Raw genomic sequence first — 23,838 nt, forward strand, 5'->3', positions numbered from 1 at the left:
CACTAAATGACAATTTTCCCTTGCCAACAGAATTACTAACCGCAGCCCTCATAGGCTCCCAACTATTAGGTAATGAAGCTAAAAGAATTAAAGCATGTACCTCATCATCAAAGGTAATATCAACAGACGTTAGTTGAGTAACAATGGTATTGAACTCATTTATATGTTCTGCAACTGAAGCACTATCACCCGTTCTCAAATTAAATAACTTTTTCATCAGATGTACCTTGTTATTTGCGGAAGGCTTCTCGTACATATCTGATAAAAGTCTCATCATTTCAGCCGTTGACTTGGTTTCTGCTACGTTATGAGCAACATTCCGTGTTAGCGTCAATCTGATTACGCCCAACACTTGTCGATCGAGAAGTTCCCAATCCTCTTGGCTCATATCTGCTGGTTTCACTTCTGAAAGCGGCAAGTGCAGTTTTTTGCTATACAGATAGTCTATAATCTGTAATCTCCAGAATGAAAAATCAGTTCCATCAAACTTGCTTATTCCAGAACTTATTCCGTCTGACCCTGTCATTGTCCAAACCAGATAGCTCTGATACTAGTTGTTAGGAATTTATAAAATAAACGATCACAATACCAAATTCCTCTTCCAGGACACAACGACAAAACGCGGAAATAAACATGGAATATAGAAATGAACAAATAAGAAAGAACACAAGAATTTTACAAGGTTCACCACCAAATCAGTGGCTAATCCTTGGAGCTACTGCAAGAAGCCCTTTGCACTACAGGAGAATGGAGTACAAGTATTACAACACTCAATCACTCACTCACAACCCAAAACCCAAGTACACCCTACTTAGTTTTGATCACACACAATTTACACAGGTGTGCAGAGTGAGAATTCCTGCAATACTTCTAAGCAAACACTCATAGCCCTTTTTACAACTCTCCTCTCTTAATTCTCCAGAAATATGGAGCCTCTATTTATAGGAAACAAAGAACCCTAAAAATAGAATGTGATGCTTCGTAATCTCCATCTTCAATTAATGTGTTGTAGAGATCAAGACAACCTTTTAAATTCTTGACTAGGTTCAAAGCATAATCCTCCATCTCCTGGATAATAAATGCTTCATTTATTATGCACATAAAAACATACATGCACCTATTTCCAACATTTTCTCCATTGTTCATCTTTCATGACTTCTTCTACATCTATTGACTCACAGTCAAAAAAATGACAATAAAGAGTTAATTCATCATTTAGATTTCTTGTTACATTATAGATATCTTCAAAATCTCTGAATTTTTGAGGCCTCTATCATGGACTGTCATTCAGACTGTGTCCTCCAGTAGAAGGTACTCTCGAACTTGAAGTTGGTTTTGTGGTTATGATTGGTTCCTCATGATCGTTGTTTTCATCCATAGTGAAAGGATAAAAACTATAGTTCTTTTCTTTGTCAATGCTCCGGCCACCGCTCCACATCTCTGCTGATGATAATTTTCTGCGTATTAGGACCAAACATTTTGTATATATGCTTTCGAATGTTACGAATATTCCACGATATGCAACTTGAAGATCAATTGGAAATTTATATTTTTGACGTTAGATCTGACTGATGGTTTTCTGAGTTTAAAGGGACTGGCGTTCTCGCTAAGAGCTTAGTTGAGATAAGGAAGAGTGTTTTGTATCCTATTGTTTATTGCTTATGAAATTAGCTCTAATTTTACTGCTTCAGTGGATAGAATATTTTCCACTATGAACTTCGTGAAAACTCCATTAGGAAACCATAGGGGATGAATTCTAAATGATTGTTTTGTTGGGTAAATACATATGTGGTGTACAACTTTTATCCCAAATAACACTTTGGTGTACAATCAAAATTTTGTCACACTAAACCGTACGAACTTCAGGTGACCTCTCACTAAAGTGTACAACCAGTTTTTATGACCGGTCAACGCTAGTCAACTATGCCACGTCAACATTTTTAATTGTAGAATTAAAAAAAATGGGATCCACTCTTTATGAAATGACTAAAATACCCCCATCTTCTTTCTTCAACCCCTCTCTCCCATTTCTCTCTCTAAGTCTTCTCTCCCTCCTCCCTCCTGACTAAAATAACCAGACCCAAGAAAAGGCGCTGGTGTTTCTTGGCAGGAGAAAGATGGGGGCGATTGAGAGATGGATCGCATGTAGATGAAGGAAATTTAAGGTGGGGTTTGGTGATAGGGGTATTTGGTGGAACGCAAGATTGTGGGGTTCGAAGTAAAAGAAGGAGAAGAAGTAATGTGGAAATGGTGATACAGGCTATGGAGATTTTGTCTAAGAATCTCTACGTGTTTCTCCATTGATTACCAATACCAGAACAGACAACCTCAACCTCAACCTCTCATCCATCCCTTTTCCTTTTCCAGATCAGAGATCAAAACCCTGTTATGGTGACGTTTCATTTTCTTTTTCTAGTAACATCCAATTTCTGCAGTTTCATGTAATCATCACTTCAGGATATGGATTTTATTGTTATGGTCAATAATCACCTGATGATTCTTGGTTAAAACTATTTTTTTTTTCTGAATTATTATTATTATTTTTTTACAAAGGAATGCATAAATGTCCAGGAAGAGAACACTGCAATCTACAACTACCCAATTCCCTTCTTTGATTCTGAGTCTAACACCACTGCTTCTTTTTCAACAAGATTCACTTTCTCCATTGATAATGTCAATCCGAGCTCCTACGGCTATGGGTTAGCGTTTTTCCTTTCACAGGACAACCAGATTCTGGGAAGCGCAGGTGGGTTCTTAGGTCTGGTTATTTTTAGTTAGGAGGGAGGAGTGAGACAAGACTTAGAGAGAGAAATGGGAGGGAAGGGTTGAAGTAAGAAGATGGGGATTTTAGTCATTTCATAAAGAGTGGGTCCTATTTTTTAAATTCTACAATTAAAAATGCTAACATGACATAGTTGACCAACGTTGATCGGTCATAAAAACCGGCTGTACACTTTAGTCGGAGGTCACCTGAAATTCGTACGGTTTAGTGTGATAAAATTTTAATTGTACACCAAAGTGTGATTTGGGGTAAAGGTGTACACCACGAATGTAATTTACCCTTATTTTGTTACATATATTGAGAGAGAAATATTTGCAAGGTTTTCAACCTATAAAGAAACGCAAACAACAATTATAAAAGATATTAATTTATGTAATTTAATTTTACATATTGTAATTGAAATTATTTATTTATGTTACGATTGATTTTTTTGTACAATTGTTTTTACATCATATATATATTTTTGCTCTCACTATCTACAAATCCCAAATTACTCTCTATAATCAACCAGGGGACTTTCACTAGACTGGTTCTATATCTCTCGTTCATTTTCTGGCCCTGGTGTATTTTGGGAGACATTATTGTTGTTTATGGGTCTCATAAGAAAACCGGTCTCTCACTTGTATCCTCTACAACTCAGTTGATTAATATACTGCGGGCTAAAGGCTTTACAGGGATGCCTGGCTTCTTGCTTCTCCTAGTTCCCAATGTTTATTAAAAAAATATTGAATCGTATTTCTCAGGAATGTATACCTTGCCACTTGAATTTTAATTGGCCTAAACCGTATGCAGCCCTTTGAACTTGTCACTTTTGGTCGTTTTACCTCCTGAACTTACAGGACGACCTATTTACCCCTTCAACTATTTAAAAGTGGTATTAGCAACCCCCTCTTTTCATTATAAGAGAAACTATCATGACATGTTCTCTTTGCAAGCACCAATATCATAATAAAAAGGGTTATGCCCTACTAAAACAAGCTGCAAATAAAGTTAATATAGACAGTACACATGTTCTCTTGTAAAAATTGCATATAGCTTTAACTCTTTCTAAATCGTCTACATATATGCAGGTTGGTTCCAATACTTTCATGAACACTTGTACTAATTTTGAACTTCATCTTATTTCCGTTATGATGAAAATAGGAGGTTGCTAATACCATTTTTAAATAGTTGAAGGAGCAAATAGGTGGTCACGTAAGTTCAGGGGGCAAAATGACCAAAATTGACAAGTTCAAGAGGCTGCCTATGATTTAGACCATTTTAATTTGTTCACTAAGAAAAAAAGTAAATTTGAACATAATTCAGTAAGAATTTTATTATAATGCTGAGACAACATTAAACAAATTGGAAGAAAAAACTTAACAAAAAGCTTGAAATGAAAGTTATTACATAGCTTTCCATGAGCCATTCATGTTCGTATGCTTTCTATAAATTTAGACAGAAAGTTTGAAAGATAAACCAGATCCCTTTAATTTTTCTTCCATCACAGTTTCAAGTTTTTGCATCATTGAAGGGCTTAAAACATCAGCCCCATTCCCTACCTCTCCTTTCCTGAAGAAGGCCTTGTTTGGGTGTTTTGACAAATACATTCCACTCTTATTCACCTCTAAATCCTTCAATGTTCCCAAACTACACAACTTTGCTATTTCTTCAATGCCACCATTTCTCTCTTCCTCTTCTGAAAATGGGTACCCAATAAATTTGGCTATTTTCTTCAAGCAAGGAACAATATCTTCCTTCATGTCCTCGTACTTAAGAAACAAAACCTTATCGGGCCTCTCCAAGCTTGCCTTCCAATATCCTAACACATGATCCCAATAGGGTCCGAACGGACTAATTCCTTTAAAGAACAAGTCCATAAACTCATCCATAGTCAATTGAGCATCAAGTTTGTGTGTAAATGCATTGCAAAAATGGCAAAGGGAGACTACAGTGTCAAAAGGATTGCGACAAACGTAAATAATTGGACAGTTAGAGTCCTTAATGGAGTCTGGTAATGCAGCATAAGGGGTGTGCATGGCGAAAAGTCGAGGAGATGGAATGCCGGAAAGATCAGGAAGTTCGTTTTGGGTAAAGAGATGGAAGTCAAGAAAGGGAACAAGTTCATGGGGGTTTGAAGTAAGCAAAGGGGTGTTAGAAGGGGTATACCGGGTTCGGTTAACAATGGAAAAGCTCAAAGCTTTAAGTCAAGTAGTGCCAGTCTTAGGATTGGAGGCAACAAGAATATCAGTATCTTGAGCTTCGAAGCACTTTTGGAAGGAAATAACACCGCGAATGGGAGACATTCCGGTTGGGCACCAAAAGCCCTGATATAAAGACAACTCGAAGGTAGTCCCCTCAAGTATTTTGGGAAGGGTAGGATAAATCTCGTTAATTTGTTGGTTCAAATCTTCAGCATTGAAAAAGTGGTAAGTGAGGATGAAGAGGAGATGTTTTCCAATATGAAGAATTAGTAGGATTTATGATGGATGGTATACAAAGTATTGTTTGGGTATGCATATATATATATATATATATAAAGTTTAGGTACATAAAACAAAAAGAATATTCAAACTAGCACAGCTTAAAGTGCCATTTTTGGCTGCTAGTATAAATTAATATAAAGTTGACTTTGAATTCAAAATAATATAGCAAATGGATGAAGTCTGGAGACGTTACTTTTCTATTTATTTTGAATTGAATGACTTTCCCAAGAACAACTATATTCTTCAAAATCCATTTGCTAATAAGTATAAGCAAATCAATAATAACCGCGATGAAATTCCCAGCTATGCAAAAAAATTTCCAAATCAGTAAGAAGCGAGATGAGATAATTCACTACTAGGAAATTGTCGAACTGAAATGGAATGTTATGACGGAATTATTTCCGTCAAAAGTTTTAGACGGATTTTCTTCACTAAACCTTTTGACAAAACTTGAGATGGAAATTTGAAATGGAATGAAATTTTCCATTGCAATGAATTGGCGGGGAGAATTCCCGCGGTTTTGAGTGATGGAATGTGCGACGAAAATTATTCTGTCACAATGTAGTGATTTTTTTAAAGACGTTTTTATCAATTCCGTCACAATGGAAAAGTAATTTTACAATTTACTTTATCTTAAATATTAAATGAATCTGATTTAAAAAAAAACAAAATTAAACCCAATATATATATATATATATAAGGTTTTATAAAAAATATATAAAAATTTTAATTTTTTAACACTAACATTATCTAAAAAAATTCTTTATATAGTAAGAAAAGCAACACTAGTAATTACGAAGATGAAGAATTTTTTATATTAAAGTAAGAAAAGCAACACTAGTAATTAACCCCCTTAGTTACATATTCAACATTTATCAACTAAATCAGTTAACAAACTTAAGCTTCTTGATCGGTCAATATGTGTCGTCTTTTAGTAACCTTTTGGATAAGCTGAAATGGAGGAACAATATGTCATAGAGACAAGAGTTCAGTGAATCCGTTTTGATCTTTAAGTTAGTAACAGTTAAATTAGGGTTGCAGACAATGAGAATATTGGGCTCTAATGTTGCATACCTCTTTAGGATGCTACTATTATCTAGATATAGTAGCTTAAAGGGTGATTGTTGTAATCTTGGAGAATATGATGCATCATGAACGAAACAAAACAATTTCGTTGCTAATACTTGATTCGACGCACGCATACCCTACTAGAAACTCTCAAAATTCACAAGAATTTTAAAAATTCGAAACTCATAATTTTATTAATAATAATGTATTGAATACAAAGCGAGTAAGCCTTTACATAGGTAAAAAGGGTCCTAAAAGCAACATGAATTCAAAATAGAAAATAAAACACAAACCTTAAAGAAATAAGGACAACTTAAAGAACGGCTAAAAACCTAAAATTGCAAAAATAACGGATTTAAAGGCCGAATTTGGCTAAAAGAGCAAAGTGGAAGCGAAGGGTAGATAGGTAGATGAGAAGATACATTTTTGGATTTGAGGGTGGGCTTGATCACAACAAATTTTAGAAGCAAAAAAAATTGATTTTACTGAAATTATGTACTCAGAGGGTGTCCTAGACACATTGTGTATTTTTTTTTTCATATCTAAATTTAATATTATTTTAGAAAATATTAAATAGTAAAACCAATATATTGTTAACTACAGATCAAGTCATATAATAATAACCTAAAACTAAGAAATTATTATTGTTCTTGCTTTTGTATACATAAAATCGAGTTTTCTTTTGTATATGTAAAATCAAGTTTCTTCTCACCAGTCATGAGAGAAGCAAATAGATGACAAAGTACTAATTTCTGGAAATTAAACTTGGACGGTTGAACTCGAATCTAATATAGCAAGATTCTATGGAAAGAAAGAGAAGAATTTATAGATTTGTTTTCTTGTTTTAATCTCATTAATTATTTTCGTATAAGAAAATAATTGGGCAAATAAACTTTAAAACGTACGGGGTGTCAAGTCCATATATCAAAATATCACCACATATCATAAGGATAATGATTTTATCAAGACATCATCAAAATTGAGTGAAATTTCATCAATTCGAAAAGTTTATGGACCAAATAATAAATTAGTGGCCAAATATTAAAATTTTAAATAAATCAGAGTCTAAATAACATTTTAGACCAAATTATAAATTATAATTCATATGCTGAATATCATCTTGTAATTTATAAAAAATAAAGAATTTAAAAATTACTACAATAACAAAATAATGGTTTGTACATTGTTTCCAAATATGAAAAAAGTTCAGGAAAAATTAGTATCAGTATCAGTACATGTGTTGTCAAAAGAAAGAAATAAAAAATAAGAGAAAATGTGAATAAAAATGTTGTTCCAAGGAATTTAACCATAACAATCTTAATAATTATCAAATTTGAAACAAATTCCTATCGGAAGTCCCCCGTAAATGGGAGGTCCTAGACGGCCGCCTATACGGCTTGCCCCTAGAACCGACTCTGTATTCTCACCATGTTGGAATTGTAATGTTGAACAGATAGATGCCAGTTTGTTGGATAAGTGTTTTTTCTAAGTCATCGTAAAAAAAAAGTGAGGGAAATAAAATAAGCATTTCCCAAAAAAAAAAGGATTCCTCCTATATATTTCTTTCGCTTCAAATTTTTTTTAGGGATAAATGTCAAATTAAACCAGACTGTTTTAAAAAAAGTGTAGATTTAATATCACGTATGAAATGGTACAAATTTTGGACATAATTAACGCTTGAAAAATCTGAAATGACACTAAATAACAATGAAACCTGTTTTTTCAAATTTTTAATAATGTAAGGCTAAAATTGATCTGCTTTGAAAATGTTAGGGTTAAATTTCCATAATTTCATACATTAAGTACTGGCCTTTATCCCAATTGTTTTTAATTCTTACATATGCAAAACTACTTAGTTTTGCATCTGTAAAAATTAAAACAAGCATATTAATTACAAAATGTTACAATTTTAACTAATTACTGCAACACTCACGAAACATGTTACAATATATCAAACTTAGATTAGTTTAACATATTTACTGTAACACTTCATAAACAGTGTTACAAATTCATGACAAAATTGTAACACAATTGAGGCAACACATTCATTTTGTGTTATGGTAGGTCATCTATGGTGTATTGTAGGTTCCACCTAGATAATCTAAATCTCGCATCATCTTACTCTTGAAAATGGAGGTGATGAAATGTCCGACAAACTCCTTTGACATCTGCTTGAATGATCTGATGTAACGTGGTAATAAATGATCATACCAATAATTCGTGGAATCCTTTGATGTTGTTGAAAATAGCAGACACATGAGAGAATTTATAACCGTCTGGAATGCCTTGAGAATTTTGTTGACATGTAAAGTAGGGTTAGTCATACCATTATAGTCTTTGAGGAGTGGATATTTGAATCCTCGTGGCATGGGCTGATTCATAATCTCTACACTCATAGGAGTATCTACATTAGTGGTTTCTCATAATCTTGACTCTAATCCTTCATCCTTCATGGCATTTCCGAAGCTCATTCCTGATGAGATTATATACATCCTCCTTTAAGGAAGATGCCTCATCTACTCCCGACTTTGGATCAGATTGGGGATTCCTATATGTGCATGAGATTTGGATCTTTCCAACCTATGACAATTTTCTTCATAGTGACGTACCAAAGACTCGGTGGAATCATGACGAGAGCCTCAATGTCGCTTTGGAGATATGGAGCCATCGGGCTGGTGTACTTGCTTGGGAGGTGTGGGTGAATGATAATGTCTTCGGTATGTTGGACTAACATTTTTCTCTGATTATCTCAGGTTGAGATTCTTCCTAGGCTTCTCTCTTCCTTGGACATGTTCCGACAATGTTATTTCCTATAAAACAAGCTGTAGAGTCATGCCTGTCCACATGCCAATTCACCTCTCTTATCGGCTCTCATCATCTCCATCTGCATTGCATGCTCAACTCTTAAAAATATTCATGGACGCGTGAACATAGCCTATATTGTATATTAATTACTTTGTTATCCGATCCATGAATCGACGTTGTTCGTGATCTAAAGATCCTAAACAAGCATCGATTTCCTAGATCTAAAACTAGCGTGATATGTAGAGGCTCCAGAAAATTATTATTGGCATCTACTAAGGCACGATTATATGTAGCCGAAGTACTAGGAATATCAGGATTTTGCTGAAGGATTGGATGAACTACGAAACTATTTAAGTGAGCCATTTGTACGAAGTAGGCTCCACTCTCACCGCACCAAATGATGTTTGTAAATCCACATACTGCTACAATTAGGCTGAACTCGGAAAACCTCAGTAGAATAAACAAATGGTCAGAGAGGAGCCGGAGTGCCGCGTCCCTTTTTCGATGTTTAAGTCAATGGAGTACTTAGAGAAAGTAGAAAGACTCGAAAGCAGAGTGTTTTGAGTGTGTGGTTATGTACCTTGTGATACCTCACGACTTGCTCTTTATAGATAACCGGAAGGTGCTTATCATTGAGTGACCTTTCCATGTGTGAGTGGCTGATTGGCTCATGCTCTGTGCTCCTTGCCCTTTTCCGTGTCTTATGGTGTAGTATCGGAATTATGAGCGTGCCTTTGGAATCTCGTATTGTTATTGGTCCACGTGTCCAATTAGTTATGCTTTATTCCTGAAGCTTGTAATTGGTACACATGCCCAAGCTCATACCTTAATTCTATAGATATCAAATGTGATTCAACTTATCTGGTGTCCCTCATTAAGCAGAGATCTATTGGCATTTTGTGGAATGAAGACAGAGATCTATGGTTTACTTAAAAAAATATTGAATCATATTTCTGAAGAATAAAAACCTTACAACTTGAATTTTAATTTGTCACTAAAAGAAGAAAAAAAAGTAAATTTAACATAATTCAGTAAGAATTTTATTATAATGCTGAGACAATATTAAACAAATTGGAAGAAAAAACTTAACAAAAAGCTTGAAATGAAAGTTACATTGCTTGGCATGAGCCATTCATGTTCGTATGCTTTCTATAAATTTAGACAGAAAGTTTGAAAGATAAACCAGATCCCTTTAATTTTTCTTCCATCACAGTTTCAAGTTTTTGCATCATTGAAGGGCTTAAAACATCAGCCCCATTCCCTACCTCTCCTTTCCTGAAGAAGGCCTTGTTTGGGTGTTTTGATAAATACATTCCACTCTTATTCACCTCTAAATCCTTCAATGTTCCCAAACTACACAACTTTGCAATTTCTTCAATGGCACCATTTCTCTCTTCCTCTTCAGAAAACGGATACCCAATAAATTTGGCTATTTTCTTCAAGCAAGGAACAATATCTTCCTTCATGTCCTCGTACTTAAGAAACAAAACCTTATCGGGCCTCTCCAAGCTTGCCTTCCAATATCCTAACACATGATCCCAATAGGGTCCGAACGGACTAATTCCTTTAAAGAACAAGTCCATAAACTCATCCATAGTCAATTGAGCATCAAGTTTGTGTGTAAATGCATTGCAAAAATGGCAAAGGGAGACTACAGTGTCAAAAGGATTGCGACAAACGTAAATAATTGGACAGTTAGAGTCCTTAATGGAGTCTGGTAATGCAGCATAAGGGGTGTGCATAGCGAAAAGCCGAGGAGATGGAATGACAGAAAGATCAGGAAGTTCATTCTGGGTAAAGAGATGGAAGTCAAGAAAGGGAACAAGTTCATGAGGGTTTGAAGTAAGCAAAGGGGTGTTAGAAGGGGTATAACGGGTTCGGTTAACAATCGAAAAGCTCAAAGCTTTAAGCCAAGTTGTGCCGGTCTTAGGATTGGAGGCAACAAGAATATCAGTGTCTTGAGCTTCGAAGCACTTTTGGAAAGAAATAACACCGCGAATGGGAGACATTCCGGTTGGGCACCAAAAGCCCTGGTATAAAGACAACTCAAAGGTAGTCCCCTCAAGTATTTTGGGAAGGGTAGGATAAAGCTCGTTAATTTGTTGGTTCAAATCCAAATCTTGAGCCATTGAAAAAGTGGTAAGTTAGGATATGAAGAGGAGATGTGTTTTCCAATATGAAGAATTAGTAGGATTTATGATGGATGGTATACGAAGTATTGTTTGGGTATGCATATATATATATATACAAAGTTTAGGTACTTAAAACAAAAAGAATATTCAAAGTGTAAATTTGGGACTCACAAAGTGTCATTTTTGGCTGCAGGTTTGGGTATAAATTAATATAAAGTTGACTTTGAATTCAATATAATATAGCAATGGATTAGGATTACTTTTCTAATTATGTTGAAATAAGTATGAATTGACTGACTTTTCTAATATTCTTCAACATCAATTTGCTAATAAGTAAGATCGACAATGAGATATCTTTTTTCTATTAAACTAAAATTATATTAATTCCTCAATTTATATATTTTTAACATTAATAACGAACTCAGCTTTCTCAATCTAACCATAAAAGCCTATTTTTTTTTTTAGAATGCTAAACCATAAAACCTAAATTTAATCTTAAACTTTTGGTTTTTGGGAAGTATGAGTGTAGGTTTCACATATAAAATAACATCAATATAGGTTTAACGTTTAAAAAAATACCAATTAAACCAAAGCACTCAAATTTAATTGCCCCTTAACCATGGATTAACTTAAATACTTTTGTCAAATCAAAATCATGTGGAAAGGTGTTTCAACATTCTAATCATGCCATCTGTGTAGAATCGAAATAAATATGGCTTTTCCGAAAAATATTGTTTGCTTTCAAACATAAACTTACGTTTTTTCCTTGCATCTAAATTAAGAGGAAGAATGTTACCGACTTTATAGTTCGCGATGTCTGCAAACCAGGGGAGAATTTTTACCGAATATAATATCTCGTCCGAAAATAACTCCTTGATCTCTTCATATTCTAAAGATTGCTGATCTGACTCTAACCGGGATAGATGATCTGCTATCACGTTCTCCACTCCCTTTTTATCTCTGATCTCGATGTCAAATTCCTAGAGTAGTAGAATCCAGCGGATCAGCCTGGGTTTTGCATCTTACTTACTCATCAAGTATCTCAAAGCTGCATGGTCAGTAAAAACAATTACTTTAGACAGCACCAAATACGATTTAATAAACTTGTCAAAGGCGAAAACTACAGCTAGCAATTCCTTTTCAGTTATTGACTAATTTTGTTGTGCATCATTTAAGGTTTTGCTAGCATAAAAGATTGGGCGAAAAAGTTTATCCACCCTCTGCCCAATGAGGCTCATACAGCTAAGTCGCTGACATCACACATCAATTCAAAGGGAAGGGACCAATCCGGGCTTACCATAACAGGTGCTTCAATTAATTTCTTTTTCAACAATTTAAAAGCAAACATACACTCATCGTTAAAATTAAAATCATCATCCTTAAGTAATAATTGAGTAAGGGGTTTAGTGATTTTTCAAAAATCCTTTATGAATCGCATGTAAAACCCTGCTGTTGGTCCCTTATAACGTTACAAGTATAGTTCCAAGGGGGGTTAGGAACTATTTAAAAGTTTTCTTTAGGGCAGACTTCTTTTTCTTACAAAAAAAGGTTTTAACAGCGGCCCTGAGTGAATAGCAAGACACTGACTTAGTCAACTGGTGACTAGGTCAGTTTCTTTACTTGAGTCAGGAGATAGCACTTAGGGTCTATTCCTGAGCTCAAATATTCAATGCGCACAACTCAGCTTGACCTCTTTACTTGGTCAGTTTTGTTTAAGCAAGCAATATATATATTAAGGAGTTTAAGGTTAGAAAGATATTACTCACAAGTTCAACGGCAAGGGTAGGTCGGTCATACTGAGTTCCGTAATTGCCTTGCCGTCAATGATGAGTTGTTTAATTTCTTTTTGCCCATCTGTTCCTCCTCGATTATTTTCTCAAAATTTATGTTGTCGATTTCTATAAACCCGGAAACAAAATCCTGAGTGATTGTTAATAATTGGCGGTGTTTGGAGAAGAGAATGAAGGAGAATATGGGAAACCCCCTTCATCTGAAGTCGGTGAACCATATATCTCTGGTGTGTAGATCGGTTGAGGAATCCATTGATTTTTTATCAGAATGTTCTTGGATTTTTCCCCGATAAGGAGGTCTGGATCTTTTGATTTCGATGGAGCTTGGTAATTTCAAGAAAATTTTCTATATATCTATCTGGTATTTTTCAAATTAAAATGGAAAAAAATCTTGATCGTGGTTTGTTGTATAGGTTGTTTGGGTACGGAATTGGAATACACTTGTTGCAGTCGGAAGATCCAGAGAACCTATCAAAGAAAGGTGAAATTAATCTGAAAGATAATCATATTTCGTTCCAGGTAAGTGAATCAGGCGACTCATTTGTTAGCTTGGGTTTCGCTGTGGTTAGATAGACCTATAGTTGTATACTAGTGCAGGGTTTGGATTTTGGAATGTCAATTTGAACAATGTTGTCTCTAATATACTCTAAGTTAAGTTGGTTCTAATGAATTAGATAATCTCTGATGCAGGCATATGCTGCAATTTTAGTTAGAAAAATCTAATATCATGAAGTATAAACATATGTGCTGTCTCTTTAGGAGTTCTGAATCATAATAGTTTTTTTCAGTTGGAATATTCAAAATGCAATTTGATGATGTCTTTACCAATTGAAATGCATCAATTTATTTTGGGATAAGGTACCAAAATAGGCCTATGGTTTTTGAGGAAGTATCCACGTACAAAATAACACCAATATAGGCTTAACGTTTTAAAAAAGGTACCAATTTAGGCCTCGATAACGGAATGAGACACGTCATTGATATTACACATAATCGATGTTTGGAAGGTTTGAAGTAACAGTTCAACACTACAAGAAAATCGTGAATTACCGGGAGAATTCTCCGGCGGAATTAATTCTGCTGCAATTCACCGGCGGATTAGCAGCGACACCATAGCCGCTACTGATCACCGATGGAACAGCAGCGGAATAGTAAATCTGCCCCAAAAGGTTAATCCTTCCGGCCGAAGCATTGATATTTATTTCGGCTGGAGAAATCACCAACGGAATATATATAGGTTTATGTTAATTACCACTGAATATTATTTAATTATATATATAAATATTTGGTTTGGCAAGTTTATTATTCACTTTTAATTTATTCCAATATTTTCGAGTTAGATAAAAATATATAATTGAAAAAAATAAAATAATATAACATAATTTAAAATAATGTAGAATTATGACATTTCCGATGGAATTCGCTGGTAAATATCCGTAGGTAATTATTTTTGACCAGTGGAAATCTGTTGGAACAAGTCGGTCGGTGTCTAAATATACCGGCGGAATGCTCTGACCGAAAATGGGTAGGAATTCCAGCGGACAGAAATCATGATCGGTAAATCATGATCGGTGTGCGGGAGTAGCGGCTCTTTTACCGACGGCTTTAGTCCGCTGGTAATCCGCCGTAATTCGAATTATCGACGGAATTTTCCGCTGGTAATTCATGATTTTCTTATAGTGAAATAACAGTCAACCTGATATTTTCAAATTTCCGATAACGTATGGCTAAAATTGATCTTGTTCGAAAACATTAGGGTTAAATTTATACAATTTTATATGCTAGTTATGGCGAAATATGTACTTCCCCCCTAAAAGGTTAGGGTTAAATATGGTTATTGTCCCTTAAATATATATTAGTTACTATATTGTTACCTAACACATTGTTTAGTACTCCTATTTTCAATAATACATTACAAGATTTTTAATTTTTATTCTATTCTATAGTTTAGTCCACCAATCAATTTAAATGGTTGATTTTCCGTAAATTGCATTCTGCATACCTAAATATTAGCATTCTTATAGTTTGATACCTAAAAATTTATTTTTAGGTTAAAAACTATTATGTTAAATATTAAAAATACATTTTTATATTCTTTATTTCTTTCAAAAAGAAAAAATTATTCTTAACATGTCTTTCTCTCTCCTCTATCCCCTATCTAATTTTAACAACAAACATAATTCAAATTTTTATTCAAATTTGTAGTATATAAAAATGAAAAAAAACATTGTTATGTTAGAAATATAATTCTCGGTCTCACTTTGTATCTAAATTTCAATCTACCATTTAATTTAATTTTTTTAGGGAAAAGAAAGTAAAAAAAAAACAAACACCACAACAAATTAACTCGGGATTAGCCTAGGAAAACTAACCCCACAATATCTTCAAAAAGCAAAGATAACAGGAAATCAGGAGGAGAAGAAAAAATAGAGACGCCCAAAACCCTCTCACGACCCTCAGCAGCAGGCCGATCTGTCACCCGATTCTACTCCCTGAAAACATGGAAAAAGTTGATAGAATCGAAAGAGTAGCAAATCCTTCTAATTGTTTTAACTAAATTCTGGCTCCCTAAACGCAGAGTCCTTACCATTTAATAATTCTATTATTTTAATTTTTAAAAACACACTTTTCTATATTTAATATTTTTATTTTTATATTTTTCTTTATACAGTATATAATAAGATATTTAAATTATGTTTTTTTTTATTAAAATTAGATAGGAGGAAGAGGATATGAGATGAGACAGAAAGAGATATCGAGAATATTTTAATATATATATATATATATATAGTATATTTTTAATATTTAAAATAATAGTTTGAAAAACCTATTTCAAGTATGAAAGTGTTAAATCAAAAATGTAATTTACCTAATAAATAAATAGAAAAACGTTAATTTAAATGGTTAGATGAACGAAACTGTTGAATAAAAAAAATTAAAGGACCTTGTAATGTATTATTGAAAATACAAGGATTAAGTATTAGATAACAACGTACAAACTAATAAATTATATATAGATAACAACGTACAAACTAATAAATTATATATATATATTCACTATTAATAGATATTATCTATCTATGGGTACCTAGAAAAATATAAAAAAAATAAAAATTCTTTTTACAATTAATACAATTTATTATCCAATTATATTATTTTAATTCATTTCCTCTCTCATAATAAATTTTTTCTTGAAAATGAAAAAATAAATTTTAAAAGTTAGTGACTTTTTTAAAAATATATATTTGAATTAATTCTATATTATGTGACACATCAACTAATAAAAAAACTAGTTATGTACAATCAATTAATTAATTTTAATTTAATTATTTATTTAAATTCTAGATCTTAAAATTTAAACTCGCAATCCTAAATTATAAAATTAGTCCGATGTACCACGTCATTTATACATTGAGCGTATACTAAAATTTATCGTTTGAGTGATAATGGAAAAAATGTTAGAAAAAAATTAAATTTTTTGTTTTGTTTCACCACTACATCTGTGCACTCAGCTAATAATTTTATGGTATGTAACACATTAACTAATAAAAAATTAACATATGTAATTAATTATTTATTTATTTTTTAGTTAATTATTTAAATAAAATTCTACATCCCAAAATATAAATCCTAAATCTTAAAACATAAACTCTAAACTCTAAAATATGTCATGAGTCATCAAATCACTGACCCGACGTAACGTAATTTAACGCAAATAACACAATGTAACGTGACGTGACTTGATATGACGTAACATCATGTAATATCATATCACGTGGCGTAACGTGAGTTAATATAATGTAATGTAACACAATGAGATGTAACGTTATGTAATATAACGTAACGTAACGTAACGTATCGTGAGATAACGTAATGTAATGTAACTGTGAGCTTTTAATCCTTTACTTAAAAATGTTTGTTTTTACAATACACCGCCACTTAAAGTTTTTAAGGACGACCTTGGCGTGTCCCTTCCGGTATATGTATTATTTATTAGCCTTTTATCATGTTTTTGGGCTAATTTTATATATCATAGTCGCCACTCGGGATTAATGTCCGATAATATAAAATTAGATGATGTATAGGCTAACACTATGACATCTCTTTAGAATTAGGTTCATGAATTAAACAGATAAAGAGTTTGATAATAAAATCGTAGACTTAACTTTTGTCAAAATATCAAATATCTATACTTCATTTTCAGTACTTAAGCATCCATCACACAAATTACTGAAAGTAATAAATAAATTATAAATTACAACCCTATTTGAACATAAAAAACTTATACATTTGCTCCAGTAAAAAAAATCTATTCAATCTGCAAAATACATAAATGTTAGCCACGGGACATTGAGACATGTCTTTCGAACTATTTCTACTACGCCGAACTCGCTCACATAGGACTAAATTAAATCCTAGAAATCTAGCACATCCGTATGCATTTCGATCCGTGAGCTAAAACTATTTATTTTGTGAAAATCGTCGAGGTAGTGGATCGGCTACCTCATGTGGCCAATTGACCACCCCTAGTGGCTGATCGACCACCAACTGGTTAATGGGGAAGATTTCTCCTTTTGTTAAAACTCAACCGAATTTGAGAAAAGACACATGACCGATCAGCCATCCCTTAAGAAACCCTACTTTCTTAAAATGTGGCACGGATAAGCACTCAAAATGGCTAGCTGGGAGAAGTAATCGCAGGTATAACTAAAGCACCTCCAACTGCAACAAGCTCGAAAGCAGAAGAACAGGATGAAACATGTTTTCTCCATCTGTAATATGTTGAGCACATAAAACTTAATCTCATCATTAGGATCAAAAAACATTTGTGCTCACAATAACGTAACGTAATGTAACATAATATAACATAACGTAGTGTAATGTAATGTCACATAATATAGCATAACATAACATCACATGACGTAATATAACATGAAGTAACATAATGTAATGTAATGTAACATGCCGTAACGTAACTTGACGTGACGTAACGTAATATAACATAATGTAACATAATGTAACGTGACATAAATAACGTCATGTAACTTATCGTGATGTGATGTAACATAGCATAATGTAACGCGACATATAGTAACCTAACGTGACGTAATGTAATGTAACATCACATCATGTAATGTAACGTAACACAACTTGATGCAACGTAACGTAATGTAACCTGACGTAATATTAAATAACCTAACGTAACATAACGTGTCGTAATGTAACGTGTCGTAAGGTCACGTGACGTGGCATAAAATGACATATGTTAAACGTAAGATAGCGTACGTAACGTAAGATAGTGTAACGTAATGTAACGTAACCTGACATAACGTGACATGACGTAACGTAACGTAAAGTAACGTAACATAATGTAACATAACATAACGCAACATAACATAATGTAACGTAACATAACATAACGTAATATAACGTAAAGTAACACATTGTTGGTGTGCCCTATTTTTTAGGCATTGGTTCTAGACTATGTATTAAACATTATGTATATTGTTGGAATATATTGTATAAGTGTTATTTGAGTAAAATGCATTAATTCATTCTCTTTATATCTTGTGCTATAGACATGAATGAAGTATCCATTGATTGATAATCATAAACTTGTCTGAGGCATGTTCTATTCGTGGGAATGAATATAACCACCGGTCTATACGTCCAGTATATATGCAGTGGTGTTAAATATACAACTGCAATACTTGTATAGTTAGATGTGGATGCACGTATGTATTGATGTAGCTTAATAGGAGACTGGTCGATCCGCTCTAGAAAGATTCATATTGGACATGTCATTGATCTTTCTATATGTAGAACTCTATTATCTTCATACCTGATTTCATTATAGTAAACGATATGGAATCTAGTTCACTTTGATATTCCTAACATGTCTGTAACAGGATGCCAAATATGGGTATGTTGGGTGAATCAGTGTACATGTTGTTACGGATAAGTGAAGTGAAGGAATTACCACTCACCTAACAGTGAGCTGATATCACCGGCCACTTGATAACTGGGACTAAAGAAGTGTATGGCCATAACTTGATAAGTAGTTCTACTTATCTGATTCATTAGTTCACTTTCGATCAAGAAATATAATAAACCGTATGAAAAATGGCAGCCACCATGTTTCTGATTTATAATATCGATATGCAATTGATAAGAGATAATGAGATATCATCTATTGGGTTTCACATCTCCTTGAGCCGGCTGTAATAATTCGTATCAGTTGAGGACCGTAATGGTTTGCTACAACCCACTTACGGTCATTGGGCTTTAGGTCCATAACTAACCGAGGACGAATCCTTAGGATCGTGCACACACAAATGCAGGAATGAAACTTAATCATTAAATACATGTATTTTATTTAATCAGAAAGAACGTGTTAATTAATTGTCAATTAATTAATAGTAGGGACTAATTGATTATTTGTTAAATAACAAGTTAATCAATTTAGTATTTAAATTGATTATAATTAATTAATAAATTTTCTAAAATAATTAATTAATCAATTGATTAATTAGATTGCGTTGAATAATTTATTAAGTGGGTTGCTATATACCGTCCCTAAATTCCCACTTACCGCCCTATTTTTACATTTTTGCCCCTTTCCCCCTTTTTTTCAAAATAAAGATTTTGAACCCCTCCCCCCACTTTTCAAACTCTTTCCTATTTGTCTCCTCATTTGAACATTTCAATTCCAAAACTTCATGGCGGGTCGTGGAGGTAGAGGAAAAGGCTTGTTCCATCCCCCGGTAAGTTTTTCTACTTAAAATTAATTTTTTTTTTATGTTTCTTGTCTTGGCGGGCAGAAATGCCCGCCCTTTTTATCGTAGAGGCGGGTCACGGGCCCGCCAAGGCCAAAATCCAGGAGATTTTGGCCTTGGCGGGCCAAAACGCCCGCCTATTATACATGGATGGCGGGTGGACCCGCCATCCATGTATAATAGGCGGGCGTTTTGGCCCGCCCTTTATGCACTGATGGCGGGTTCCGGACCCGCCATCCAGGCATAAGGGGCGGGCCAAGGGATTTTGCCCTGGGCAAAATCCGGGCCGCCTAGGCAAAATCCGTTAGGGATTTTGCCCTAGGAAAAATCCCCATCTTGGGGACCCGTTTAGCCCACCATTACGCCTGGGCGGGGTGTTTTGTCCGCCCGGGCAATATAATATATATTTTTTAATATTTATTTTGTTTTTTAATTTTAATTTTGTTATACATTTTAGCAGTCCGATGTTTCAGCTGTTGATCGTGAACCAAATAAGCGTGGTATCACAGCTTCTGTTCGGAGGACCAAAAGAGCAGATAAATTGATGGCAGATGCACAGAGGGCGCACAAGACAGTGCATCAGCCCATGCACGAGGATTACGTTGCCGTAGATGCTGATAATGAGTCTTTCGAAGCCAAGTCTTCCGATGACGATACTGTCCCAGTTCTTCAGTCGTCGAAGGCGAGAGGCAGTCGTATTGTTCGTTCTGAGTCATCTGGTAAATAATTAAATTATTTTTTATGTTATTATTACTTGACTATCATTGTTTAAATGTTATATGTGTAATATAATTGTAGGGAGCAACAGCAAACGATCCAGGGATGCTGAAGTGGATTGGATAGTGACGGATCCGGTCCCAGGTGGACCAGTAGACGGTTCTGTGATTCCCAGTTTTTAAGGACATGTTGCTTATAGGATATGGAACGGGCACATGAGGGCGCAGCTCAGGGGCCATACTAGGGGGCATGTTTGCAAGAAACTGATGACATGATACTCGACAGCTAGTCCACATGTCAAGAAGCTTATACGGGATTCGAGACTGTCACACTTCCCGAGTATCATGTACCCACACATTGATATGCCCCTGATATGTGCTTTTATTGAGCGTGGGCAGCCAGATACGTCATCATTTCACATGCCCTTTGGTGAGATGACTATTCTGCTGCATGATGTGTGGGAGATTTTACATATCCCAATGGATGGGCAACTTGTGTCTGCTGAGAGTGGAACAAAGCAGTCTAAGTCCGCAATGATGGAGTTGTTTGGGGGTGACTAAGGAGGAGCTGGAGCATGTGCATTGGAAGGGCGGCGGTGTAGTTTGCAATTCCATCGTCTCTATGTGTTCCGTAGGTCGGATGTCAGATTTTGAGGCGATTGGGTGGATGTTTTTATTGTTAGGTTCTACTTTGTTTATAGACAAGAGTGGCGACCATATCCGTCCCATATGCTTGCTGGAGGTGCATGATGGGGTAGAGGGCGTGGGTGGATACTCATGGGGCTCAGCTACACTAGCATACCTATACCGTCAGCTAGGTATTGCTAGTAGAGGAGATTGTTCACAGATCGCGGGATGCCTAACTCTTCTTCAGGCGTGGATATACGAGTATTTCCCATGTTTCAGACCTCAGTGAGAGGGATACACCCCCCGACCAGATGATCCACGAGCTCGGATCTGGTCGTCGATAAAGCAGCCCAGGACTGATCAGTGGTTGAGAGAGTTACGTCTTCGTATTGACAGATTGACTGCGTCCGAGGTACATATATCACTTAATTATATCAGTAATGTATTTAAAATTTATTAATTTACTTGTATATGTGTGCATGTGATGTGGCTCCTGTACGGTCGTGATATAGTAGTCCGCACTCCTAGGACTATTTATAGGGGATGGATATAGTACCGGGATATAATGGAGCCGTATATGCCCGATCGATGCCTCCGTCAGCTGGGGTATGTCCAGATCGTGCCCATGCGGATTTTCACACCCACGAGGGTTGTACGTGATTGGAGTAGCTCTCAGTATCGGTTAGAGCATGCAACTGTGGTTGCCCATGATAGTTGGGAATTTTTTCCAGCGGCATCTACACTTATGATGTTGATATACACTATCGCTGATACTTAGTCGGCATATGATGAGGCGTACATGTCGTGGTACGTTCGATATTCACATCCGTAGCTCTTGCCCGATACGCAGGCACAGCCACAGGAGGTTCTCAGTCGTTCGAACAGTGAGCTTGTAAGTCATTTGGATTGTAGTTGTTAATTTTAAACTAAATGTTAATTAACATTCTCAATTAATTATTGTTTTTCCAGTGGGTTACACGCTTTTCTAGCATCTCTCGTGGCGTGATAGCAGATTTACAACAGTTCGATGCAGATAAGTCAGCTGATTGGATAGAGATCCTGGAGCATGCTATGAGTGATTGGGATCTGGCCAAATGATTAGGGACTGTTTTTTAAGTCGTTTTATTACTAAACAGTATTTCAGGACTATTTGTTACTCTTCAGTATTTTGTATTACCAATATTTTGCTACTCGTCAGTTGTTTAAGTCGTTTTATTTTCTAAACAGTAATTTCACTAAACAGTAATTTCAGTGAACAGTGATATCACTGAACATTAATATAACTGAACATTAATATCACTGAATATTAAGTTCACTAAACATAATATTACTAAATATTAAGTTCACTAAATATTACTAAACATTAAGTTCACTAAACATAATATTGAAACTCTACTAAACATTTATATTACTAAATATTAAGTTCACTAAACATAATATTACTATCTATATCCCGCAATAATAGCAAGTTTATCCCACTATGCTCGCCGATCCGCATACAAGAGATCCCATCCTTCAACGGAACTCTGCCGACATGTGCGCCAATTAACCAATATAGGAGGTACCGAAAAATTACTAGATAAACCTAGCCGAATATAATGTTCGTACATAGCACCTAAATGAGCTATAATAATCTCATGTTGTGGTCGTGTAGCAGTCGAGGGTGCATATAACAGTAGCACTGTACCACATGAAAATAAGCTATCACCTTTACCGTATCCGAAAAAAATACAGCCGCAGTATATGATGAGGCAATAGGATACAAGTCATCCCAAACTATCATCCAATGTGCTTGAGTACAACCACCACCATTCTAAGAAATTCGCTTAATTGCCGCTTCTATCCCGTCAAAGTAGATTGGCCGGTATATACTACGTTTAGCAATGATTTCATTTGCTATAGCCGTTCTTACTAAATACCAGCTATCTTGATTGCCGAATATTTTGTCCGCCACAATATGGAACCCGCAATTACCATCGCATTCGACATCGAGATAGGATTCAATATACGGCTTAATAAATTCAACGAGTTTGTCTCAATTCGGGTAATCTGAAATATCATATGATGTCACATCGGTACCTATAGTAATTTAATTTTTTACAGTTTATAGGCAATAAGTGGATGGAAACATTAAAGAAAAATACACGAGTATGTAAATTAAAAATAAAAGTAAAAATTACCAGTAGAGCGGATCGAAGAGCTACGTCCACGACTTCTAGACGAACTGGTAGACTGAGCACATCCACGACGAATGCCACGGTACTCCCACGCACTCGGCATATGTTTGGTTGATAAACTCCCCTTCGGTCATCCTCGGACATCAATTTTTACTTCCGGTTCACAAGATCCAGCTTCGTCCGGGTGAAGTTGATCATGAATCAATTGAGAAATATTGCGCATAAAAGTTGGGTCGCTTTTATCGACTTCATCAACAAGAGAGTGAAAGTATGCCTGATCCTTAGTCCCATCAGCATAATCGACATTGTCAGTAGTGTCAGAATTACCATAGATAAGTGTCTTCCAGAATCTATGTATCATCAAAATACTAACCGGTTTACATCCGAGCTTCAATCTGCTAAGCTCGCATGCACACGGGATCTGCTAAGAGGTTCTCAAAATGCAGCCACAACGTTCATCCACTTCATGAATCAACTTTTTCATACGCAAATATTCACTC

The 23,838-nt window shown here is 35.0% G+C and overlaps 1 protein-coding gene and 1 pseudogene across 1 annotated transcript; both read right to left on the minus strand.

Moving 5' to 3' along the window:
* Positions 1-4,071: 4,071 nt before the first annotated feature.
* LOC136222789 (cytosolic sulfotransferase 14-like) lies at positions 4,072-5,241 on the minus strand (annotated as a pseudogene).
* A 4,896-nt stretch (positions 5,242-10,137) lies between these two features.
* LOC136223420 (cytosolic sulfotransferase 15-like) lies at positions 10,138-11,327 on the minus strand. The gene has a single exon (XM_066011386.1). The coding sequence runs from the start codon at positions 11,247-11,249 to the stop codon at positions 10,278-10,280; it is 972 nt and encodes a 323-aa protein (XP_065867458.1). The 5' UTR covers positions 11,250-11,327; the 3' UTR covers positions 10,138-10,277.
* Positions 11,328-23,838: the final 12,511 nt, after the last annotated feature.

This window comes from Euphorbia lathyris, chromosome 3 (genome assembly GCF_963576675.1).
Source record: "Euphorbia lathyris chromosome 3, ddEupLath1.1, whole genome shotgun sequence".
NCBI lineage: Eukaryota > Viridiplantae > Streptophyta > Magnoliopsida > Malpighiales > Euphorbiaceae > Euphorbia > Euphorbia lathyris.

What these genes read in the sequence shown, in the direction of transcription:
- LOC136223420 (XM_066011386.1), bottom strand. Translation starts at nt 11,249, where the DNA reads ATGGCTCAAGATTTGGATTTGAACCAACAAATTAACGAGCTTTATCCT.